General features: G+C 34.2%; 1 protein-coding gene across 3 annotated transcripts in view; it reads left to right on the forward strand.

Annotated features, from left to right (window-relative positions):
• The window catches only part of CSMD3 (CUB and Sushi multiple domains 3), a 748293-nt gene that overhangs the window by 429538 nt on the left and 296465 nt on the right, over positions 1-22290 (forward strand). For all 3 annotated transcript variants that reach the window (XM_050890742.1, XM_050890743.1, XM_050890744.1), the window contains 3 exons: positions 8057-8195; positions 13230-13417; positions 15841-16029. In XM_050890742.1, the coding sequence (XP_050746699.1) occupies positions 8057-8195; positions 13230-13417; positions 15841-16029 (516 nt within the window). The remainder of the gene's footprint in view (positions 1-8056; positions 8196-13229; positions 13418-15840; positions 16030-22290) is intronic.

A 22290-nucleotide genomic window follows, 5' to 3' on the forward strand; every position in this document is an offset into this window, starting at 1 on the left:
CTGCCCCAACAATGCCACAAGAGTGCTGGTCTCCTGCCCTATTCTCTGCTGATCTTAACGTGCTCATGGGACTTTCTGGTTTGACCTCAGACCTAACCCATCAAATTGCATCCATCTGATGGTCACTTGGCTGTCACCAGACCCTTTTCCTGTCACTCCAGTCCTGTTCACCTTGCTCAGGTGGAGTTGGATGATGCTCTGTCTGTGAAGGCACTAACTCTGCCCGTGTGTGTGTGATCATCCTTGTTTCCTGGCTTCTCTTCTGTAGTGGAGCAGCCCTGCTTTTGCTGTTCCCTGATGGTTTTGAATTTGGGATTCTTGTCCTTGTGCTTTTCATCCCTCCTGTGTGAGGGTTATATGGAGGATTTTCCCATAATCTCTTGTAATGTTATGCTGTTGTATCCGTGCTGCAGCTCTAACCTTGGTCTTCCTGCATAACTCCTGTAATGCTTAATATCCTGCTGTTCTGTAGCATGGGTGATAAGCTCTTGAAAAACGGGTCTAAAATGATGAATCTACAAGATGTTCAGTGATTAGCCTGTCATCCTCAAAGCTTTCCTCATACTCACATATGGAAATTTCCTGCCTCAACCCCTGCACCTTACTATACAAAGAAATAAATAGAAATGACTTTGTGAGAATTCTTAGATCAGACTAAGATTGGCTTTCGGTATTTGGCATAGACCTGTGTTTGACAAAGAGATTCTGGTTGATGACAACCTCTAGCTATGTTATATTTCTAGTGTTTTGTTTTTAACACACTGACAGTGGGTATGAATCTGCCAGGCAACCATCAAATAGAACTGGAAGAAAGAACATGGGCTGAAAATCAATGTAAAAAAGGTCAGGAGAACAATCCTTTGGCGAGATGACTGGAGAGTTTTATTTTCTGAAAACCAAGGTTCTTTAGGATAAGCCCAGTCACCCAGCTATTCTGAAGGGAAGGACTCCTAAGTCTAGGAAATCAGTATGTGATGGTGAAAGTCAAATAAAAAATTCTATTGAATCTTGCACTGCAGGCATCAGGAAGAACCATAATCAGGGAAAGGGTATTTTCTTTAAAAAAACCCCCGAACCTCAACAGCAAAACACGCTATGATTGTCAGATCCCAAATACAAAGAGAAATTACTCCAAATGTAGGCTATCTTATAATGGGCATTATTTTTAATGTAATATTCATAGGAGCATTTTTGTAAGAGAGTTACTTTTTTGTATTCCAAAGATAATCTTTAACAGTTTCATGTAAATTTTTTGGGAAAATGGAGCTTTGTACAAGTTTAGCAATACTGTATTCCAACTGTGGTAGTATACTGGCTCAGAATAAGGCCATCTGGTATTCCTATTCTTGTTGATATATTTTGTAGTTTATAGGCTCCATATGTATTATGAATATGTATATGTGGTTATATACAATAAAATGTAGGGATGATGAATGCTGGAGAGTTAACCTTCCAGTTGCTGAGGTGAATATGAGTTTAAATACTTTATTGTTTGACTGGTACTGTTTGCTGAGGTAGTATGAAAAAGGGACTTTAAGGTAAAAGGTGAGAAACACTATTTTAAAACCATCAGTGAGGAAAAAAACAGTCTAAATCTGCATATTTAGAAATGTTTGCAACATATTGAATTCTGAACTTTACATAGCTTTTAGAAACCCTTTTTTTCCTACACAGTAGGAGAAAGATGGACTATTATGTCCTTAAAAATACAAAATACCTCTTTACAATGGTTCATCATTTTAACATAGGAGCTTGGTAATCTCCTGAGAACAATGAACATCAGACAAACATATGATAATTCATGATCTTCAATCTAAAGGTGTGTAAAAGAGAGCAAAATTAATCTATTTTTGTAATGGAGAGGTCCAGAATAATATAGACAATGGTATGTACTGAGCTGCTTTGTCAAAATGAGCAAACAAAATGCTTTGCAAACTGTATTAGGTGAAAAAAATACAGAAATTTAAGAAATAACCATGTCTTTAGGGGAAAATGCTGTATATTTCACACTATTTTTAGCAGACACACATGCCTGTCAACATTACAGTAAGAGCTTTCCAACTGCTTTGTAATATACAATGTAGCTCATTTATTTTCATTGTGTAGCCTTGTATGCATAATGTCCACTGGAACAATGGTGTTACGAAACTTTATGGTGCAGCTTTCTCTTCCTGCGAAGTAAGATGCTTCTGCTCTCTGTCTAAATGGATAGTTACGTGATACTAGTAATCAAAAATTTTGAGTGTTTTCTGATTATTAAATACATAAATAGTTATATTGGTGATGGGGCAGAGTGTATCCTCAGCAAGTTTACCACAACACCAAACCGGGAGGAGTGGCTCATACGCCAGAGGGTTCAGCTGCCATCCAGAAGGACCTTGACAGGCTGGAGAAATGGGCTGACAGGAACCTCATGAAGCTCAACAAGGGGAAGCGCAAAGTCCTGTACCTGAGGAGGAACAAGGCCATGCACCGATATGTGCAAGGGGCCACGCAACTGGAAAGCAGCTTTGCAGAGAAGGCCCTAGGAGTCCTGGTGAACACCAAGTTAAACATGTGCCCTTGCAGCAAAGAAGGCTAATGGTATCCTGGGATGCGTAAGGTAAAGTATTGCCAACAGGTTGAGGGAGGTGATCTTTCCCCTTTACCCTGAGTAATGGTGAGGCCACACCTGGAGTTCCTGTCCAGTCCTGGGCTCCTCATTACAAGAGAGACATGGAAATACAGGAGAGAGTCCAACAAAGGGCAGCAAAAATTATTAAGGGATTGGAACATCTCTCCTATGAGGAAAGGCTGAGAGAGCTGGGACTGTTTAGCTTGGAGAAGAGAAGGCTCAGGGGGGTATCTTATCAATGTATATTAATACCTGAAGAGAGGGTGCAAAGAGGACAGAGCCAGAGCCAGAACCAGACTCTTTTCAGTGGTGTCCAATGACAAGATCAGAGGCAATGAGCACAAACTGAAACACAGGAGGTTCCATCTGAACATCAGGAAATGCTTTTTCACTCTGAGGGTGACCTGGCACTGGCATAGGTTGCCCAGGGAGGTTGTGGAGTCTCCTTCCTTGGAGATGTTCAAAAGCTGTATGGTCATGGTCCAGATCATGTGCCTGTTTAGGTAAATGCATAAATAAAATACTACTGGAGCAGAATTAACTTCCTATCATTTTTTTTTCTTTTTTTTTTTTTCTTCCAGTAAACAAAATCCCTGATCAATTCATTATGAAATCAGTTTAAGGCTATCCCTTGTCTTCACTGGAAACTGAATCAAGTCTGTATTAAATCTACATGCAGTAGTAATTTACATGACTCCATCTTTACATCAGTAACATTATGTCCTCATAGAATCATAGAATGGTTTGGGTTGGAAGGGACCTTAAAGATCTTCTAGTTCCAGCCCCCCTGCCATGGGCAGGGACATCTTTCACTAGATCAGGTTGCGCAACACCCTGTCCAACCTGACATTGAACACTTCCAATGATGGTGTATCTAGAACTCCTCTAGGCCACCTGTTCCCGTGTCTCACCACCCTCATAATAAAAAATATCTTCCTTATATCCAATGTAAATCTACGCTCTTTCAGTTTAAAACTGTTATCCCCTGTCCTGTCACTAGAGGCTCTGGTAAAAAGTCTCTCTCTGTCTTTCTTGTAAGCCCCCTTTAAATATTGAAAGGCCACCATAAGGTCTCTGCAGAGCCTTCTCTTCTCCAGGCTGAACAACCCCAACTCTCAGCCTTTCTTCATAGGAGAGCTGTTCCAGCCCTCTGATCATTTTTGTGGCCCTCCTAACCTGCTCTAACAGCTCCATGTCCTTCTTGTCCTGGAGACCCCATAGCTGGATGCAGTACGCCAGGTGGGCTCTCACAAAAGCAGAGCAGAGGGGAAAAATCACCTCCTTCGAACTGCTGGCCATGCTTCTTTTTGGAATATGAAAATTCTTTTGGGGATATGATTGGCTTTCTGGGCTGCAAGCACACATTGCTGGCTCATGTCCAATCTTTCATCCACAAATATCCTCAAGTCCTTATCTGCAGGACATCTTTCAGTCCATTCATCTCTTGTCATCTTCAGAAGGTCTCCTGACAGATCTCATTTGCTTTGAAAGTGAATATTGAATTGTTTTGGTAACAGGCCAAAAGTTTTTGCTTGTGTTTAGAAATAAATGACAAGTAATTGTTGCATTCAGATAGTTACAAAATCCATATATATAGTGTATAACTCAGTTTCAGTGCTTTACTAATATTCTTTATTTAACACTAAAAGAAAACATTAAGCAAAAATAAAAATCTTTGTGTATATATAGATGCCTATGATGTAAATAAATATGTGTATGTTTCTAGGGAGCCTGGCAAAGAAACAAAGAAAGCTCATCCTTCACTTTACAAAATGAAATTCAGGGGAAAATTTCCAGCATGATTATGTCAGCTGTGTATGAACTTTGAGGCTTGGTGAAATCCAGAGTAATTTGGTGAATTTGTTTAGAAAAGTGTCATAAAACTAAAACCAAACAAATACGTTCAAAAACTAAAAAGAAAAAACAACCCTGTAAGATTTTCCTTTAGAAAATGCGTTTAGTCCCTGAGGGTTCAGATCCTGAGAAGCTCACCAAATCTAATTTGGGCTGGATCAAATCCTTAATTAGCAATTAAGCAAAGAAGCTCATGATAACAATAACTCTGTCATGTATTTATCGTTCTATAGGCTAATGTATTTACACTGATATTCATCAGAACCAACAAAGTCTTTAAGCATACTTCTAACTGGAGAAATTTTATTTTCCTAAAGTCTATAAGTTACCACGTGGCCTACTTGATTATTATATATAATAAAGTTTATATATATATACATATATATATACACACACTGAAGTTCATGTTCTTCTCTAATTATCTGTACAGATGAACAAATCCCACTCTTGGCACATATCCATGTCATGTGCAAGAGAGAAGATTAAGGTGACAAAGATCCTTAGTTTAATCCTGGTATCTCTTCATTCAACCCCAAGGCACCCAATCCTAACACTCTCTACTGCAGTTTGCAGCTTAGAATCTGCTTGTTGATACCTTTTACATCTCAGTAGCGTTAAAAAGTTCTGCTCTCCAGAATACAGTGCCCTCAGTCCAGGAGTGGAGTTGGTATGGCCAGAACATTTTGTGGAAATACAGCTATGAAAGAGTGAATAATTTTTTTGAGTCCCCTGAAAAACATCTCCTCCTCAACAAGGAGATATAATGAAATATAAGACTATTGCTTGATAACTTTCTTAGGCTGAACCTGGAGAATCCACTTATCCAGTTAGTTAAATTCTTATTTCTATAACACAGGAAAAGTGGGTAGTTTTATTGGGACTTTGTCTAGAATAAGGGATAACCAGTGTTTGATACTGTGTTGTTGAGAACTCTCTGACAAATAAATCTTTATTCTCATCCAGGTTGCATCAGTGCACATCTGTACCACACAACAGATGGTAATGGAAAAGAGAGTGATATAAATGGTTCAACTTTACTGTCTGCTTTGTATGATTTAACACTGTCCACAAAAGGTGCTACCTACTTCTTCTTGGCTGACATTTTGGGGAAGCAATGAATTTTGCTTCTGCCTGCTTGTGTAAGGCACTGAAATGTGTGTTGCTTCTTTCCTTCTTTGCCTTACATAGATGACATATATATAGGTCTAATCAAAAAGATTTTGTGACAGAAAAATGAGTTTTAATGTAAAGTTTGAATTAAAGAGCTAATACATTCTGCAGATTTCATTTTCCATAAAACAGCAAGTCCTGAAAATAAAGAAATTGTAGACTGCTCATCATTTGAGACTGTGGTCACCAGTTTTAAATGCTGCTTTGTTGACCATCATGGAAAACATATTTGTTGCAGAAAATAAATAACATATAGCTTACATTTCACAGGTTCTAAATTATAATCTGGTACACTAAATAAGGCTTTACATGTTTATGCTGTTATGGTAGTCTAGTGAAAATCAACTCATACTATTATATTTTTCCTAACTTTCTTTTTCCTTACAATAGGGCTTAACATCTTATCAGGTCCTTATCACCTTGTATTTTCATCAAAGAAAGCTTGATTAGGTCTCTTCATAAGGTCGCAAGTAATTCTCACTCACGCAAGTCAGAGCAACTGTGAAAAAGGTTTTTTATAGTATTGCTCCTAAATCCCTCCTCTATACTTAAGATTCTAGGTAATCCATTTTAGTTAAAACAATAAAAATAATAATAACAATAATTTAAAAAAACTAACTTACTAAATGTCCCTTCTTGCAACAGTTTTTACTGAAGTAGCTGGATTCACTAAAGGACAGCAATTTGCAAGCACTTCAGCGAGTGAAAAAGTTTAGTTTACAGTCAAGTATTTTACAAATTATTTTTTCCCAGGAATAAGTAATTGAAATCAGTTATTTGATATGTAACATTGTAACTCAAGGAAAATATATCTTATTCTTCTAGAGGAAAATATATTCAGAGATCAGTTACTTTTCTGTCTTGTCTCCTGTGGATCAAGGAGACTTTTGTATTTTTGTCTGTATAGGTATGTTTAGTACATTCATATATATGCATAATACACATATAGAAAGATATATAGATATGGTCTTTTGAGGAAGTTTACACTTGTGCTGAACAATATATGTTCAATTTACCACAATTAATATGCTTTAAATTCATAAGATGTCCTAGATACTTTAAATTGCTAGAAAACCATTATGATTTCTTACCTATTTTAAAAATGTTAATACTTCTAGTGATGGAATTACTGCATTTCTTAGATGTCTAGAATTCAAGATAATTCTGTGAGTTAATTTCTCTATTTAGGGAATATCATCCTCCTACTGAAAACAAATAAACAAAAAACATGCCCAGCAATCCCATGGTATTTTCCTCACCCATCCATACCACTGAGGAGAAGATGATCTCACAAAAGTCTCATGACACATGCACTTGACTTTACATACATAGAGCCATCAGATGTAATGGGTTTGCATTCATGAATGAAATTAAAAACCTGCACAGAGCTTTGCAAGACTTAAACCTAAAAGATCTGCCCTTTAGCATTATTGGTCTTACAGTTCTTACTCTTCCCACCTGTGAGATTATACCATCTTTGGGATAGACTAGCACTCTCCATAGCCAAAATCAGCATCAGTCAAACATGATTATTACTTCTGAGAATCTCTGTTCTGCCCTATGACTAACTGTCTTGACACTGAGCAGCTAATAGAAACTTCCCTCATTCTGTACCAGATTCTCTTCAACTATTTAAGAATTGTTACCAAAAATGTTCTTCATCTTTGTAATACCTACAGCTGTGAAGATTATTCCTGTAATTAATGTGTCATTAAGCCATTGAAAAACTTTAAATATGATTACCGACAACTTTGGTTTCAATCATGTCTTAACAGTTTTCCTAACCTATATTTACTCACTGTCTCTGAGAGAAAAACTACATGTTATTTCTAGTGATTCCGCTTGTAGATGTATATATTACAGTATCTAATATATATTTGCCAAATGTGTCAAAAATATCAACTAATCTTGTAAGAATGGTAAGTATGTCTTTTTCATGAATGAGGAATTTGAACTGCCAACATGACAAGCAAAATGATGTGGTATGACAGTGGATTCATGTCAAAGTTAAAATAGCAGTTCACTAGTTTCTAGCTTGATACTCAACTGAAACTTTTGCAAGTTTTTCAGATCTCTCTGCTCACAATTAAAAGCAAAAGTAATGACACTTTTTAAACACTATGTTTTGTTGTATGTCCTTTATTGCAGGAAAATAGATTGTACCTGTAAGAATATAGTACAAAAAGCTTTGTCAGAACTTACTGAACAATTTATTTTATCTTTTTAAGGTTTTAATTCTGTTGTCTCCATGTAATTCTGAACCCCACAGAGTCTGTCAGCTTTGAAGCCTTGTTGCATCTTCCTGCAACTGGATTTTTTTAATTTGTTCGTTAGAGATGTCCTATATTGAAAGTGATAATTGTGAATTACATATAATAAGTCTGTGTTATTATACCTTTCTCTTTGTTTCATTTTTAGCTCCATGTGGTGGGCATTTTTCATCTCCCAGTGGAATAATCCTCTCTCCAGGCTGGCCAGGGTATTATAAAGATTCCTTGAATTGTGAGTGGGTGATAGAAGCTGAACCAGGACACTCTATCAAAATTACATTTGAAAGGTCTTGGCTAATGTTTTTCTTACTTAATATTTTCCAGTTTTTTACCCAGAAGCAGGAGTTTATTAGCTCTGTCATAACATTAATTTGCACCATCTCTAAAATCAAGCAATTGTATTATCAGGTAGGATTTTCCAAAACACCTTAGTGCCTTCAAAGCATAAATTTTGTCTTCAGTGTAATTCCTACTTTGATGCACTGAAAAGCTTTTGGAATTCCTGCCCCCTTGCATATATTTAAGCCTGTCTGGCCCAGTTAAAAATTTTGTCTGTTTTTAAAGATTAACATGTTTCATTTGCTTCTGTGTTGCTATGATGAATTATACTTATGAAGTATTTTTTTTCTCTCAAACCCATGAAATCTTCAACTCTGAAAATCTGAATCAACTGTGAAAACTGAATTAAATGCATTCATATTTTTATCCACCATGAATATTTAGTTATCAAATCAGCTGATCTGTTTTTGTGAAAGGACTGTGTGCTCTCAGGATGGAATTAGTTTCCCCAAATTACTGCAGCATTCCACTTTTCCTACATTACTGCCTGTTACTTAGGTTCCTTCCTGATCCCAAGGATTGAAATGTGCTGAGGACCTTAAATTTCTCATGGTAGCAAGAAGTGGGCATTTCATTTTAGCTCTTTGTGAGAAAGCAAAACAGAAAATGTAATTAAAAAAATGTTACATTCTACATATTTTCAAGGATGTTTTAGATTCTTTTTAGTTGTAAATATTAATAAAGTTAGATGATGATCCAGGAAAAAAGGGTCTTCGATGATCAAAGTTATAGCGCACAAATATCATGCAAGTACTTTTCAGCTGCTATTTATGCAGCATGTTTTGACTACTCATGGTCATACTCAAAAGAGAAGATATCACTTCATTTTAATACAATTCAAAAGTTGTTTTTAGCAGGGTATGAAAATTACCATCTTAGCAAAATTTCTCATTGTGATAAGATTGTTTAAAACTTTTTTCTAGTACTATAGCTTACACTATAATAAAGTGTTCACATGACATTATATACAATCAGAGGACAGGTAATATGGACACTTCAAAGGTATTTCCTGTCCTTAACATCAAATGAAAGCTAGTCTTCCAAAATCACTAGTGCTGTACATCAGCTTAAAATGAAGCTTTACCAAATGTTTACTAATTAAAATACAAAAGAGAAGTAAATAACTCCCTCTTGCGGAAATTAAACTCATATTATTTCAAAATTAAAACAAAACTATTAGTTTTGTTTATTGTCTTGTAAATCAGAATGAAAAATAAAAATTTTGGAACTTTCATTAACGCAAGTTTTTGAAAAGAAAAATATAATTTCAAATAATTTATTTTTAATTCAGCATTTCATTTTCAACTACACAAGTGATATGGACAGTCATTTCAAAGTGAAAAGCATTTGCCTTTTTATTTGCGAAATTCTATGCCAGCTGGATTTTCTTCCCTTGCACCTGAGTTTCATTAAATCTGACAGTCTCTTATGTACACTTTTTGTTTGTAATGCATTACTGCCTTGTCATGAAATTGCACAACCTCTATTACTCTTGTAAGTAAGAGCAATAAGAACAAGATGTGGTCTCTTCAGATCACAGAGAGAGCTCCTATCCTCTTTATAACCTAATCTCATTATGACATTATGACACTTCTTTTTCCATTGCTGTTCATTTTTGACACTTGTCGCTTGCCACAAATTGGACTGATATGCATACTGCTCAGATACAGCAATCCAGAGAGGCTCTACTTACATATAGATGTGTGTATGCTCATGTGTTTCTGTGCAGGAGTACACGTAAAAATACATCTATATATGTTCACACAAATGCACTTCGATATATAATTACATGTTTGGATGTAAAGAAAAAGTTATTACATAAACCAAATATTGAAATAAATCTTTATAGTGTACTGAAAGAAAACATTTTGTAAACTACTGTTAGGTTTTTTACTTAGACTTAATTATTTTTCACATAATTTAAATTTACATTCTGAGACATTCATATATTAGCTTCTTTTTAAAGACTCATTCTAGTCTGACTGTCCTTGTTCTGCTTTCTGCTTGCAAATCTTCAGCTGGACTTTCTTAAGACAGAAGGTTAATTTTGTTGAAATATACACTTTTAAAACTGTAGCCAAATGGTTTTCCTATATGATTAAAAAACCCCCCACCTTATATTTTGCTCAGTTCTTTACATTTCACCTTTGTCCTGAAAAACAGAGAGAAATACTTTTTCTAGCTTTTCTTGGTGCAAATACTAAGACTTCCACACCATGTGTAGTTATCTGAAAGATTTTTAATTTCTCAGTCAGGGTAAAACATTTATAGTACGTATAGAATCTTTACATCCTTTCTTTTTGGATTTTCTAAGAGGAAGGAAACAGTTCTTACTAACACATATTTCCTGCAGAGTGACACGTTAACATTACATCAGTTTATCACTTGCACAGTAGTTTATTTCCTTCTAATCTTCCATCTTCCTATCTTCCTATGGCTTCTCTCTTATGACATCGCATATGTGTGAGGTATTGCATTCTATGACTGTATGCTAAAGTGTTCCTGTGCCATGGAGCCAGAGACATAGATGAAAAGAAAGGTCTACAGACAAAGCAAATAATAATTATTAATTTTTGTGCTTTCAGAGGTTAACTTTTTCATATTTTGTTTTATGATCATGCATGTATACTTTAAAGAGTTTACTCCTGTTTTACAGGCATAGCTACGATAGATAATCTGTTGGATTTTTGTTATAAATCAGTAGCTTTTTAGGCTGAATTGAAATGATAGAAGTGAGAAATGCAAGTGCTATTCTTCATTGTAATGAAGTGTTTATCATGAAGCCTAATTATGAGTATTTAAATGCTAGAGATGTTAATCAGCAAACTACTGATTGGAGAACTAGTCACATTTGACTAATGAGTATACACTGTGCAACAGGATATTCTACTCATATCCTGACACTGCATTGAGTTGATAGCATGTCTTTTAGAAACAAAGATGCATGTTGTAAATATTAAAGCAGCTTTATCTATCAAATAAGATAAAAAAGTGTGTCACCTCTTGTGTTAAGGTTTGTTTCACTCCTGTCTACTTGAATGAATTTTTGTGAGTCCTCCGTAAGAATAGACCTCACATAGCAATGAAGCCATCCAGGTTAATTTAAGAATAGTGACTAGTTAAGTAGGAAGGAACATTGGAGTGGTCTTACATGAGCACAAAGTATTTTTTATTCAGTTTCCTATAAATCCCTACTGTTTTCTCACACCAGGGAATAACCAGGTGATATGTAAATATATCAGATAAGTTGAGCATCAAGAGGAAAGGTATTCAAGGAAAAAATGATACAAGCATCACTCTTATCAATTAAATTTAAATTGATCACTTTTCTGAGCCAAACGACCAAGCAAAGGCATTGTACATAATCCCCCCTTCAAATTGCTTTCAGCTCATCTCACTAAAAAACTGTCGTCACTTTTTTTTTCTTGGGTGCTTACTCATTTTTTTCATCTCCTTATTTTTCTGCTGTTTGTGGCGTTGTATGTAGTCTTTGAGCAACAAGTACTTGTGAGAGGACTTCTGTTATGTCTTTGGAGACTGAACTTTATTTCATCATGTCTTGACTGGCCTGATAGTTGCTTTGCATTTATGAGGTCAATGCCTTTTTACGTTTTCTGTCTCAAGTATGATTTTAATAAAGGAACTAAGAAAGCAGAGCAAGACTAAATGATCTATGTCCAAGATTGCTTCTGTTTTGTATGGATTAGTGGGGAAAAGAAGTACTGGAAAAAGCAAGTTATTACCTAATAGCTTTTTAGCAACATATCATTGTGAGTTCATGTGGGAACTAGAAAAAAAGAAATTTTCAGTTCTCCTGCTTCTAGGCCTATTCTGCTTCATTTCTGTAAAGCCCTATTATTTTATTTCTATGCTCTTTTCTATGTTATTTCATAGGAACGAGACATGGATAAAGGCAAACACATATTTTGGAGGCTTCTTTCTTTCTCCAGACTCCTTTAGATCTTTAGGCTCAGACTCATGGGACATAAATGGTGAAATAGAGTTCCTCAGTACATTGGCATTAGTCATGCAGTTCCTTCAATGGATTTCAGAAAGCCAAATTAGGCATCTAAGTGAATCAGAGAGAGAATTAGGAATATCTGAAGGGTCCTTGTAGGATCCTGCTGTTAATTGTTTCTTTTTAATTCTGAAAGGGTTTTTCAATAATCCATCAGAGAGTCCATTAAAGCAGTGTGATTGATGTAAGGTCTGTCATAGTAAGAAAGAGAAAAAACATCAAAATACCAAACAGGTGTTTGGGATTGCTGATACCATCTAAAACAAGACAAGCAAGGAGATATCTAGCAGCACTGTCACACTCAGCTTTTCCTTGACAGAGACAACACACATGCTGTCTCTAAACAGGCATTTTGCTTTATAGTGTTTTCTAAATAGGATTTTAAAATTCTTTTTGCCTTAACTTCTGCCACCACTTTGGACTGAGCCTCAACTGACACAAAGCCACTGGAGTCTCAGAGCAGACTTAAGTAATTCTATCCCTGCTTATAGATGATTTTAAGGGTAGACGCTCAGAGTATATATAAAGTACCTTGATGATATTTGTGCCAAATGGAATGGATATAATAAAAGAATGCATCAACATATGCTCTATATAATTTACTTAATTTTTCCAAAAAGAAAAATAATTTTATACTATAAAATAGTATATGCAAGTAATATTAATCTTTGCTAACAAACTGTGTTTCTGGCTTTTGTTTCTTGCAATACAAACCAGCTCAAGGAGTTTAAACTTATTTCTCATCTTACTAAGGCACTAACCTGAAATCTGATTATTGTATTAATTATATAGGATAATTAATACTACCATATTGATATTGTAAAATAGATATGTGGGAAATAATTAAAAGAATATGATCAGGAAAGGAGCATAGTTTTAAAATATGGCTTACTTTGTATGGGCTTATTGAATTTGTTTTAACTACTTCTTATATTTGTGCCTCTGTGTGTTTCCTCAATTCCAGATTTCAGACAGAACTCAATTATGATGTTTTGGAAGTTCATGATGGACCAAATTTATTATCGCCACTTCTGGGATCTTACAATGGTACACAGGTCCCACAATTCCTGTTTAGCAGTAGCAATTTCATTTATCTTCTCTTTACAACTGACAACAGTCGTTCTAACAATGGATTCAAGATTCACTATGAAAGTAAGTCATTCTGAATTGTATCATTTGATTTTCTCATCAATGCTTATCCTAGTCATAAATATATAAAGGTGCACAGGTGTCTTCTTTGGTAAATTCCTGTTATTTCTCAAACTGAGAAAGATTTAGTGGTGTTAAACTGCAAAAGGGATGATCAGTAATTTCACTTACAATTTAATGTCATTGCTGTACTGCTCTGTGCTTTAAGGATCAGAAGATGGGAATGGGAAGCAAATGCCTTTCTTCTGGATGTTGTGTTTATGTCTTGTTATTCTCATCTTTTATACAATACATTTTTGTGTGTGTAAAACTGCATGAGATCAGGAAGATTATGAAAATCTAAGCAAATAACTGAATCACTGTCCTGACTGATGTACTTGCAGCTCTAACTGAAGGTAATGGGAAATGCAGTTTACACTAATAAGCTGAAAATCAAGCTATGGAATTGTGAGATTATGGATTTTTAGGGATCTGAAAACCTGCATATGTGATTTGTTCTGACATACAGGAGTATTCTTTTTCCTTTATTATAGTCATATAAACTACACTGCAGAAAGTATCTGTAAGATGTCATACTTTATGAATTCTTAAAATTCATATAAGTTGATATATTCTCATGTCATTTACTTTTTGTGTTTCTAAATATACCTTTTGTTGTAATAAGTCATATTTTCATGTGAAATAATATTTTTCTGTAGTCACTGTCTAATTTGCTTAGTAAAGGTCATGAGCACATTGTTGTCTATTCATTTCTGTTTCATACTCCCACTTGTGGGAACTACCACCAAGCAATTTTCAGATGTTCTTAATTTTTTACATTATTTTTGGCCATTTTCACTATTCCTGACCACTAATGATAAGGATATTAAATACAATATATGTGGAGATGACTTTGCCAGGTAAAATTGGGGCTGATTTGAACTCCAGTGAATGTCAAGTTCTGGCTGTTTATTGCAAAAAATCTCTTGTTATTCCAAAATTCTTTACTGTCCTAGCCTTCACCCACATGCTTCCATTTGTAGCATCTTCTACATCATGAAAAAGTGATGATTTTGTTAAGTTCTCATCCATTCTGAAGTTTGAAGGATGACTATCCTTACACATTAGGAAAACTAAATTAATGTTGCCAGCAGAGACCACTGAATTCTTAAAATGATTGGCTAAATGAATAATGTTAAATGGTAGAAATTACACTTTGGGAATGTGAACAGCAAAAAAAGGAAAGCTGCACTTATTACAAATACCCTTATATCAAACAGTTTCAATTAAATAAAGTTGGAAAGGAAATTTGAAATTTCATTATAGATGAATTCTTTAATTTCATTATAAAATCCCTTTTTTTCTAAAATTGATCCCCACCCCAGAGTTCTCTTTACACTAGTGAAGAATAAAAGTTAAATTTATACTGTCAGAGAACATTGAAAATATATGTCTTTACCGTTTTTACACAAAATAAACCACTTTCAGTAGTTGTTTTTCTGCTTAACATCCTCTGTTTATATACAGACATCTAGTATTAAGTTCATTTTTGTTTAATTCTTACTGCTTCATTGTCTTATATTATCCAGTACAACCCAATTCTGATTTCCCTTTTCTGGATAATAATAATGATTAAGAGTTCTCTATTCAGCATTTCTCTCTTCAAATACCCTATTGAAAGCTGAATTCTTTTATATGTTCTTATTTTCTATGCTAATTATTTCTTTCCACACTGAATTTCTTTGTAAGGAAGGATATTTTATGGCTTTTGTGTAGGAATAAAAGGAATAACACCCATAAAGAATCCTACACTGAATAGTTCTAATTTGCTAACTTCAGTAATATTCCTAGAGTTTTTTGTTTCTTTGTTTTTTCCTGATTCTTTTATAATGAAGTTAAACTTCTCACTGGAAATAATCTAAAAGGTTTAATTTTTTAGCAAGTCAACTTCTTTACTCATTTTTCTGCTATTCTTTGTCTTCTCAATATCTCACATATCAAATAACATTATGTATAAGAATCATTTATGTAAATAATTGATCTATGTAAATATTTCAAGGATAAATATCAAAAGAAATAAAGAGCATTTTAGCTAGGATAAAGTTTGATCAGGAAAAAATAAAGGCTGGAAATCAGAATTTTGAGTAATCATCAAAGCTTTTCAACATCAGCATCAGGGACAAAATCACTTAATGTTACTGAGATAGGATTAAACTAACTATCTATCTCGTACATTATGTGATGTTCTTCTCTGCAACAGTGGCAGGATACAATTCATTATCCATGATTTCTTATAACGGTAACACAAGAAACATAGTGCAAGGATAATACACTGAAAATGTGTGATAATGAAGCTTTCACCCCCACTCAAAGCACAGTGAAGTACTTAATAATAAAAAAAACTATAGGTTGTTTATTTCACTCTTTTTTTTTTTTTTTTAATCTAGGTGTAACTGTTAATACTTACTCGTGCTTGGATCCTGGCATACCAGTGCATGGACGTCGTTATGGACATGATTTCTCTATAGGTTCCACTGTCTCATTTAGTTGTGATCCAGGTTATAGGCTGAGTCATGAGGAGCCTTTGCTATGTGAAAAAAATCACTGGTGGAGTCACCCACTCCCAACATGTGATGGTAAGGATGAATGGATAAAATAGAGAATACCTTAAAATATACACATTTTGCCAAACTATTATTAGTCAAAATAAGTTAAATGTTGGAGCTTGTAAAACCTCTATTTTTAGGAAAAAAAATGATAGAGGAAATAAATGTTATATACCTCTGTATGATTAGATATTTAGTAGTAAAAGTAGAGAATAATACATGATTCTTTAAATCAGCAGATTATTGAAGATATGTCTATCTGAATATATGTTACCATGAGCTAATTGATTGCCAATTAGCTCAAGGCATGCAAGGTTAATGTATATCTGCTTGTAAAGCACTTATTACAAGCTACAAATATTTGTGTTTGGGTATCCATCTATGGACACAGATGTGCTGACATATGAAACATGAGATGCAGTTTATTTATACCTGACTCAAAAACTGCATTTTCTCCCATTTCATGTTGAACACTCTTCCTAGCTTGTTAACAGAACTTGACACCCTTCAATCACGTAGGAATTGATTAGGGCCACATTATACCTGATGATTAAGCATATGATTGTTAAACCAGACAAAAATGGTATCGAGTAACACGTCACCCTATCATTAAAAAAGTCTGCTTGAAAAATCATCTAATAGTTCCAGTCATCTCTTGTTATCTGAGTTGTTCATTTTAATCCATTTTCCCAGTTAGGGTGAAATCAATTATATTTAATATTAAGAAAGTATATTCTAATGTTTATTAAGTCATACATTTGAGATGTTTTCCTCTCAAAGTATTTTTTTTCCTTTGAGCATGGTACACGCTTTTCTGATGATAAAAATGTTATCAGGAATAATGTACCCACTTAATTCTAGAGTAGTATTTAACAAAAAAAGTCTACTGAACTTTTACGAGCTACATAATGCACATAATAGTATGTTTTTCTAAAACAGTTCTTAATGTCTCAGGACAATCAGAAAGAAAAAGCTGAATTTGAATGAAGACTAATGAAAAATCTCACTGAATTATGTGTGATTTGCCGTATGGCAATATATTCATTTTCACTGTATTTCTTTCTTTAAAAAATGGTAGGGGTCTGCTTGGCCTTCAGCTTATTTAGTTACAAATGCTTTGGTTTTCATATTTCAATAGGTAGAACATGTCAGTATATGATGATGCTCAAAATTTGTTGTGATAGAAAGGGATGTGAATAATCACTTTCCTGAAAATGACACTCTGTAGTTCAGCAAGACTGTTTCCTAAAGGATTCTGCTTCTCAGTCAGGTTCTTGGAATGAAGAATTGCAGGGTTGCCACAGCTCACAGTCAAGGGGATGATATTTTGCTGAATAGTCCATAAACATAAGATGTGTTTTCTTGCAGTGATAGGCACTAGATAATAACCATCTAAAACAAACGGTATTAACATACTCCCTATGAATACTGTGCTCTGCTGTGAAATAAACTTACATATTGTGATAAATTTCTTCCTCAAGATGCTGAACTAGCATGCAATTCATTAAGCAAATGAGATTTTTTTTTCTCCAGAGCACATTGCTAAATGGCAATTGTCCATTGAATAAATATGCTCTAAAGGCAGGATTGAGTACATTTATTCTAGTAAATTTAATCAATTCATGGTTGAACTCATTTTAATTTCATTGCTGAATTTCTTCTCTGGTGGAATGTTTTTAAATAGGATCCAGAGTCCTTGCACCCCCACGGAAAAAAGGGCATTTACCAAATGGGCTGTTGTTTGCATAAACTGCGAGTATGGGTTTGTATTAGTTGTGCCACTAATAAACATATTGGTCACTGTTTCTGCTCATTCAATATATTACTCTGACAGTTTCTGAGGAGCAAAGTTCTTTCGTGACTGTTCTTTTTGATAATTGCATCTCTTTTTGATAATTACATCATGTAGTGATATGCAGACAGACCATGATAATTATGCAGACAGACCGACCATGATAATTGTGCAGACAGATCATGACAACTCATGAGTGTGTGTGTTTTGGAGGATGAGAAGGGTGTAGAAAAGGAAAAAATTTAGACTTCTTAGAACCCGTTCTTCCTCAAAGTAGAAGATTGTGTTGACTGCAATTCTATTCTTTGAAGGAGCGTAAACTAATTTTTTCATAAGGTGTTTGGATGTTACACAGATAAGCATCACAAAAAACTTATCATGGAAGTCACACTTCATTATCTACAGGAACATTTAGACAATACTGAGAATGGTGGTTTAAAAATGAACATGCAAACTGTTTCTTCCCTAAAGACTGACCTGAGGGGGGGATTATGACAGGCTGTATAATTCATTCATATTTGAATGACTAATAAGCATGAAAGATTTCATAGGTAATTTCCTTAGTTTTGATTTTTATGTGTATCTATATAGAAAAGGTGCACACTATTCCTCAGTGCACATATGTATTCTCTCTGTGTGTGTACACATACATACACAAACACAGTTTTATATGTACAGAAGTATAGCAAAGCATTTCTGGAAAAAAAAAAATTAGAGCTCTCTGACCTTTGAGGATAGTAGAATCTATTTCTGTTCTTTAAAGATAAATATTTAAGGAAAATATTTTCAGAATCATAGAACAGTTATAGCTGAAAGGAACCTCAGAATGTCATCTAGTCCAAACCCATACCCCAAAAAGCAGGTCCAATCTGTATGTTAGATCAGGTTGCTCAGGATCCTTCACAACTGATTTTTATCTCCAAGGAAGGAGATTCCATTTTTTCTCTGAGCAACCTGTGCTATTGTTTGGCCACACAATAGATGCTCTTAACATCTACTGAGAACTTCCCATCTTCCAGTTACATCCATTGTCTCTCATCCTTTCACCATGGTGAAAGCTACTTGAATTTATACAGTACTTGCTTTACAGTTTTAGGGACAGCAACTCCACTGTGTTAAAATAAGTTATACAACCATAAAATTAAGGCTTCTTCAAAGAATGAAGGCTAAAGCCTATGATCTTTATCAAACCATCAGTCTCTTTTCAAGAAGTGAATTAGTCTGTAGACTGTTAGGAATACACTGTTAAAAATACTTTAGTGTTGTTAAGTTTGACCAATTTCTGGATAGCTGTCTTGGCAAAATACTTTTTTATTTCTTTTCAAAAAAGGTGGCACTGATCAAGGCCTAGACTTTTGCCATTTATTTTTCATTCCTTGATTCATGGGTAAACAGCTTTTTTATCCGCACAGACCAGAGAAAAACAATTGGTATTACAGTGTACATTTATTTATTTTGAAATAGTTAAACTGAAGATGTGGTTTGGTCTATATACCATAAACATGGGACACATTACCTAGGAAAATAAACATACAAATAAATAACAATCATTCTTTTCAAATGAGAATATGTACAGGCCTTCAGAAAATAGTCATACTTAAGAGAGATAAAATAGATGGTTTTGAGCCTTACTTAGAAAATATTACTTGTATTACATTTACACCATTCCTATCTAACATCTACATATGATTCACTGCGTACCTATCTATCTGGACAGTCCTGAATTTCTTGACTGTCATTTCCTCCCATTGCTTAACAAATAAGACAAAATTTTGTCTCATCATGTCCTTTCGATATGAATATTATAACATAATTTTGCTTTTAAGTTTTGAATATATGTGAGAAAACCTATTCTACCCGATATATGAAGTATTGTATTAATCCCATTAAAAATGACAGGAAAATTAATGTAAAAGTTAGATACCTAATTAAGAGTGTAAAATGCTTTTTATTCCCTTCATCATAACATGAAATTGAATGCTAATACATAATAGTTCTTATTCATTATTTGAATTAAAAATAAATATTGTCATCCCACTTGATTTTCATTTACTTAAGAAAATTAATAAATAGCAAGAAAAGTGTTCAAGCAAGATGGCAAACATTTAATGTTTATATTGAAAACACCTAGATGTCCAAATGAATTAGCAACTATGACTTGTGCAGTACCGTGAGGAACATATCCAGGAAACATGGCAGAGGTGTTATGTCGTTTCTGTTAAGATATCTCTAAGCTAAAACCAATACTTTTATTAAAATACAACTGTTAAAAAACCTGCTGCAAATATTCGGTGCGGTAGATGCCAGAATTGGAAATGGATAGCATGTCTTGGTCTGGTTTAGATTTAAATAAGAAGGTAAAAATACAAGTTTATGTTGTGAGTAATCTAGGCTACACTAGTTTCTATTAAGTTAGTCTCTTCTGTAATATAACTCAAGTCCAAGGTTTCTTTCCGGAAGCTGATTATAATACTTTGATGTCCATATTGTTATTTACTTGTTACTACTTGACTGCATCCCATTTTAAGACACATTACATCTTCTGTAATTAGGGAAGACAGATGCTGAAGTTTCTTGGTCTATGAAACACAGTGTATAAGATTCAAATTCTAATTCACTGTTTCAATAATTTTAAACTATATTTATATTTCCCTTTTATTATCAAACCACACAGTAAATGAAAGTCACTTTAGAATTGGATTTTTAGTTGGAAGTTAGAGTTAATTAAGCAAATGAATGTAATGGGGCCTCTGCATGCTTGTGCACATACATACTTGTATTTAGATTTATATATACACAAACACATCTATGTATAAATAGGTTTATCTTCTTTTCACTCTGGTTCTTTCTGAACTAGCATATGCTATTAGTCTTTCTTGATGATGCTTGAAACCATTTGTAAAACTAATCATTATTACTAATCAATTATAAATGTATGTTTTCTCTTCCCATCACCTTTGAAAACAAATAGTTTTCAATTATCTGTACTTGCAGGAAGCTGACCTTACTGAAAAAAGTCATTTCTTTCTGAGGGCTTCTGTTCTTCTTATGTGTATTTTCTCTTTTTTGAGAAAATTGAGATACATCATTGTATGTTAGTTTCTGAATTGTGGTTGGTGACCTATGGCTAGTCTCTTGAAAAATCTTTATATATCAAAATGGTAGGTGATAGAATTTGAAAATGTGGAAAATGTTAATTTCCCAGATACCACCATCTTCAGTCAAGCTAAAAAGGGACAATGATATGGCTTTTTTTTACTGCATTGCTAGTGAACACCATAAGTAGAAATACATGGATATATGTATTTTTATATATCTGTATTATTTTCTCTTGCTTTACTAAAATAACAAATACATTCCCCTGATAGTTTTCTGTCCTTCTTGGATATGGTGACCCCCTTCTTCTCGCATCCAGTTTTCTTGATAATTTCATATTATTGCTATACCCTTCATAACTCTGAGACTGACTTGTGTTACATCAAAATAAATTAGTTTTAAATAGGTAGTAAACCTTATTCAAAGACCTCGGATGACAGAGAACATAATTAGTGGTTGGTGAGTTTTATTTCACGGTATAAAAAGCAAAATTTATGAGGTAAGAGGCTTTTCTGTGAATAAGTGTTAAGCTAGCTACACAGGCTGACCTCTGCAGGAAGGGATTATACAGATTGACTTCTGCAGTGAAATATAAATATGTTAAAAATAGAACCGAGGACATGTGAAAAAAATGGAAAAAAAATCTATGAACAAAAATGTCACAATCTAATGTGAAGTGTCCTAGCAATATATTTGTGTCACAACAGCTGCTGTGACAAGAAAGACAGGTAAGCATTTGCAGTTGTTAATGCAGTGGTCATAGAGATGGAAAATACATCTTACAGAAGTAGATTTAGAAAACCTGTCTCATTTAACTGATCCAAAGTCAGAGATACTAATGTGCTTTGCCAGCCTTCCAAAGTGAGTCCCCAAGAGAGAAAAGAACATAATGACAGTTTAGCAGAAGAACGAATGGGTAAAAATGGACCATGAATAAATTAAGGCTAGAAATTACAAGACTATTTCTAGTATTGGAAGATTGATTTTCTGTTATAGTTTTATAGTAGCATGAAATATGGCCTGAAATGGAACTTGATAATTACATGAATGACACAAGTCAAGTGCTTTCATTACAACTACTCACGTATTTCATTTCATCTGAAGCATGGCCTGCATGTCTCCTGCTGAGACACTCATGAGTAGCCTGAATAAAGGTTCTAAAATTGTTTGAGCCAAAAATTATCTTCAGACTATATAGGGCCATGTTCTAAGCTAGGCTTGGTTGCTGTCACTCTTCCTTATGACTGATCATGTTACTGAGCAAAATGAAATGGGTTATGATCATTTAAAACAAAAGAAAGTGTAAATAATCAGCCTATAAGAATTTATTTCACCTAAACATCTGGCTTAGCCACTGAACTCCACTATTAAATTTTAATGTTCATTCACAGTTATCCAAAACT

The sequence above is a fragment of the Gymnogyps californianus genome, chromosome 2, assembly GCF_018139145.2.
Source record: "Gymnogyps californianus isolate 813 chromosome 2, ASM1813914v2, whole genome shotgun sequence".
Classification (NCBI taxonomy): Eukaryota; Metazoa; Chordata; class Aves; order Accipitriformes; family Cathartidae; genus Gymnogyps; species Gymnogyps californianus.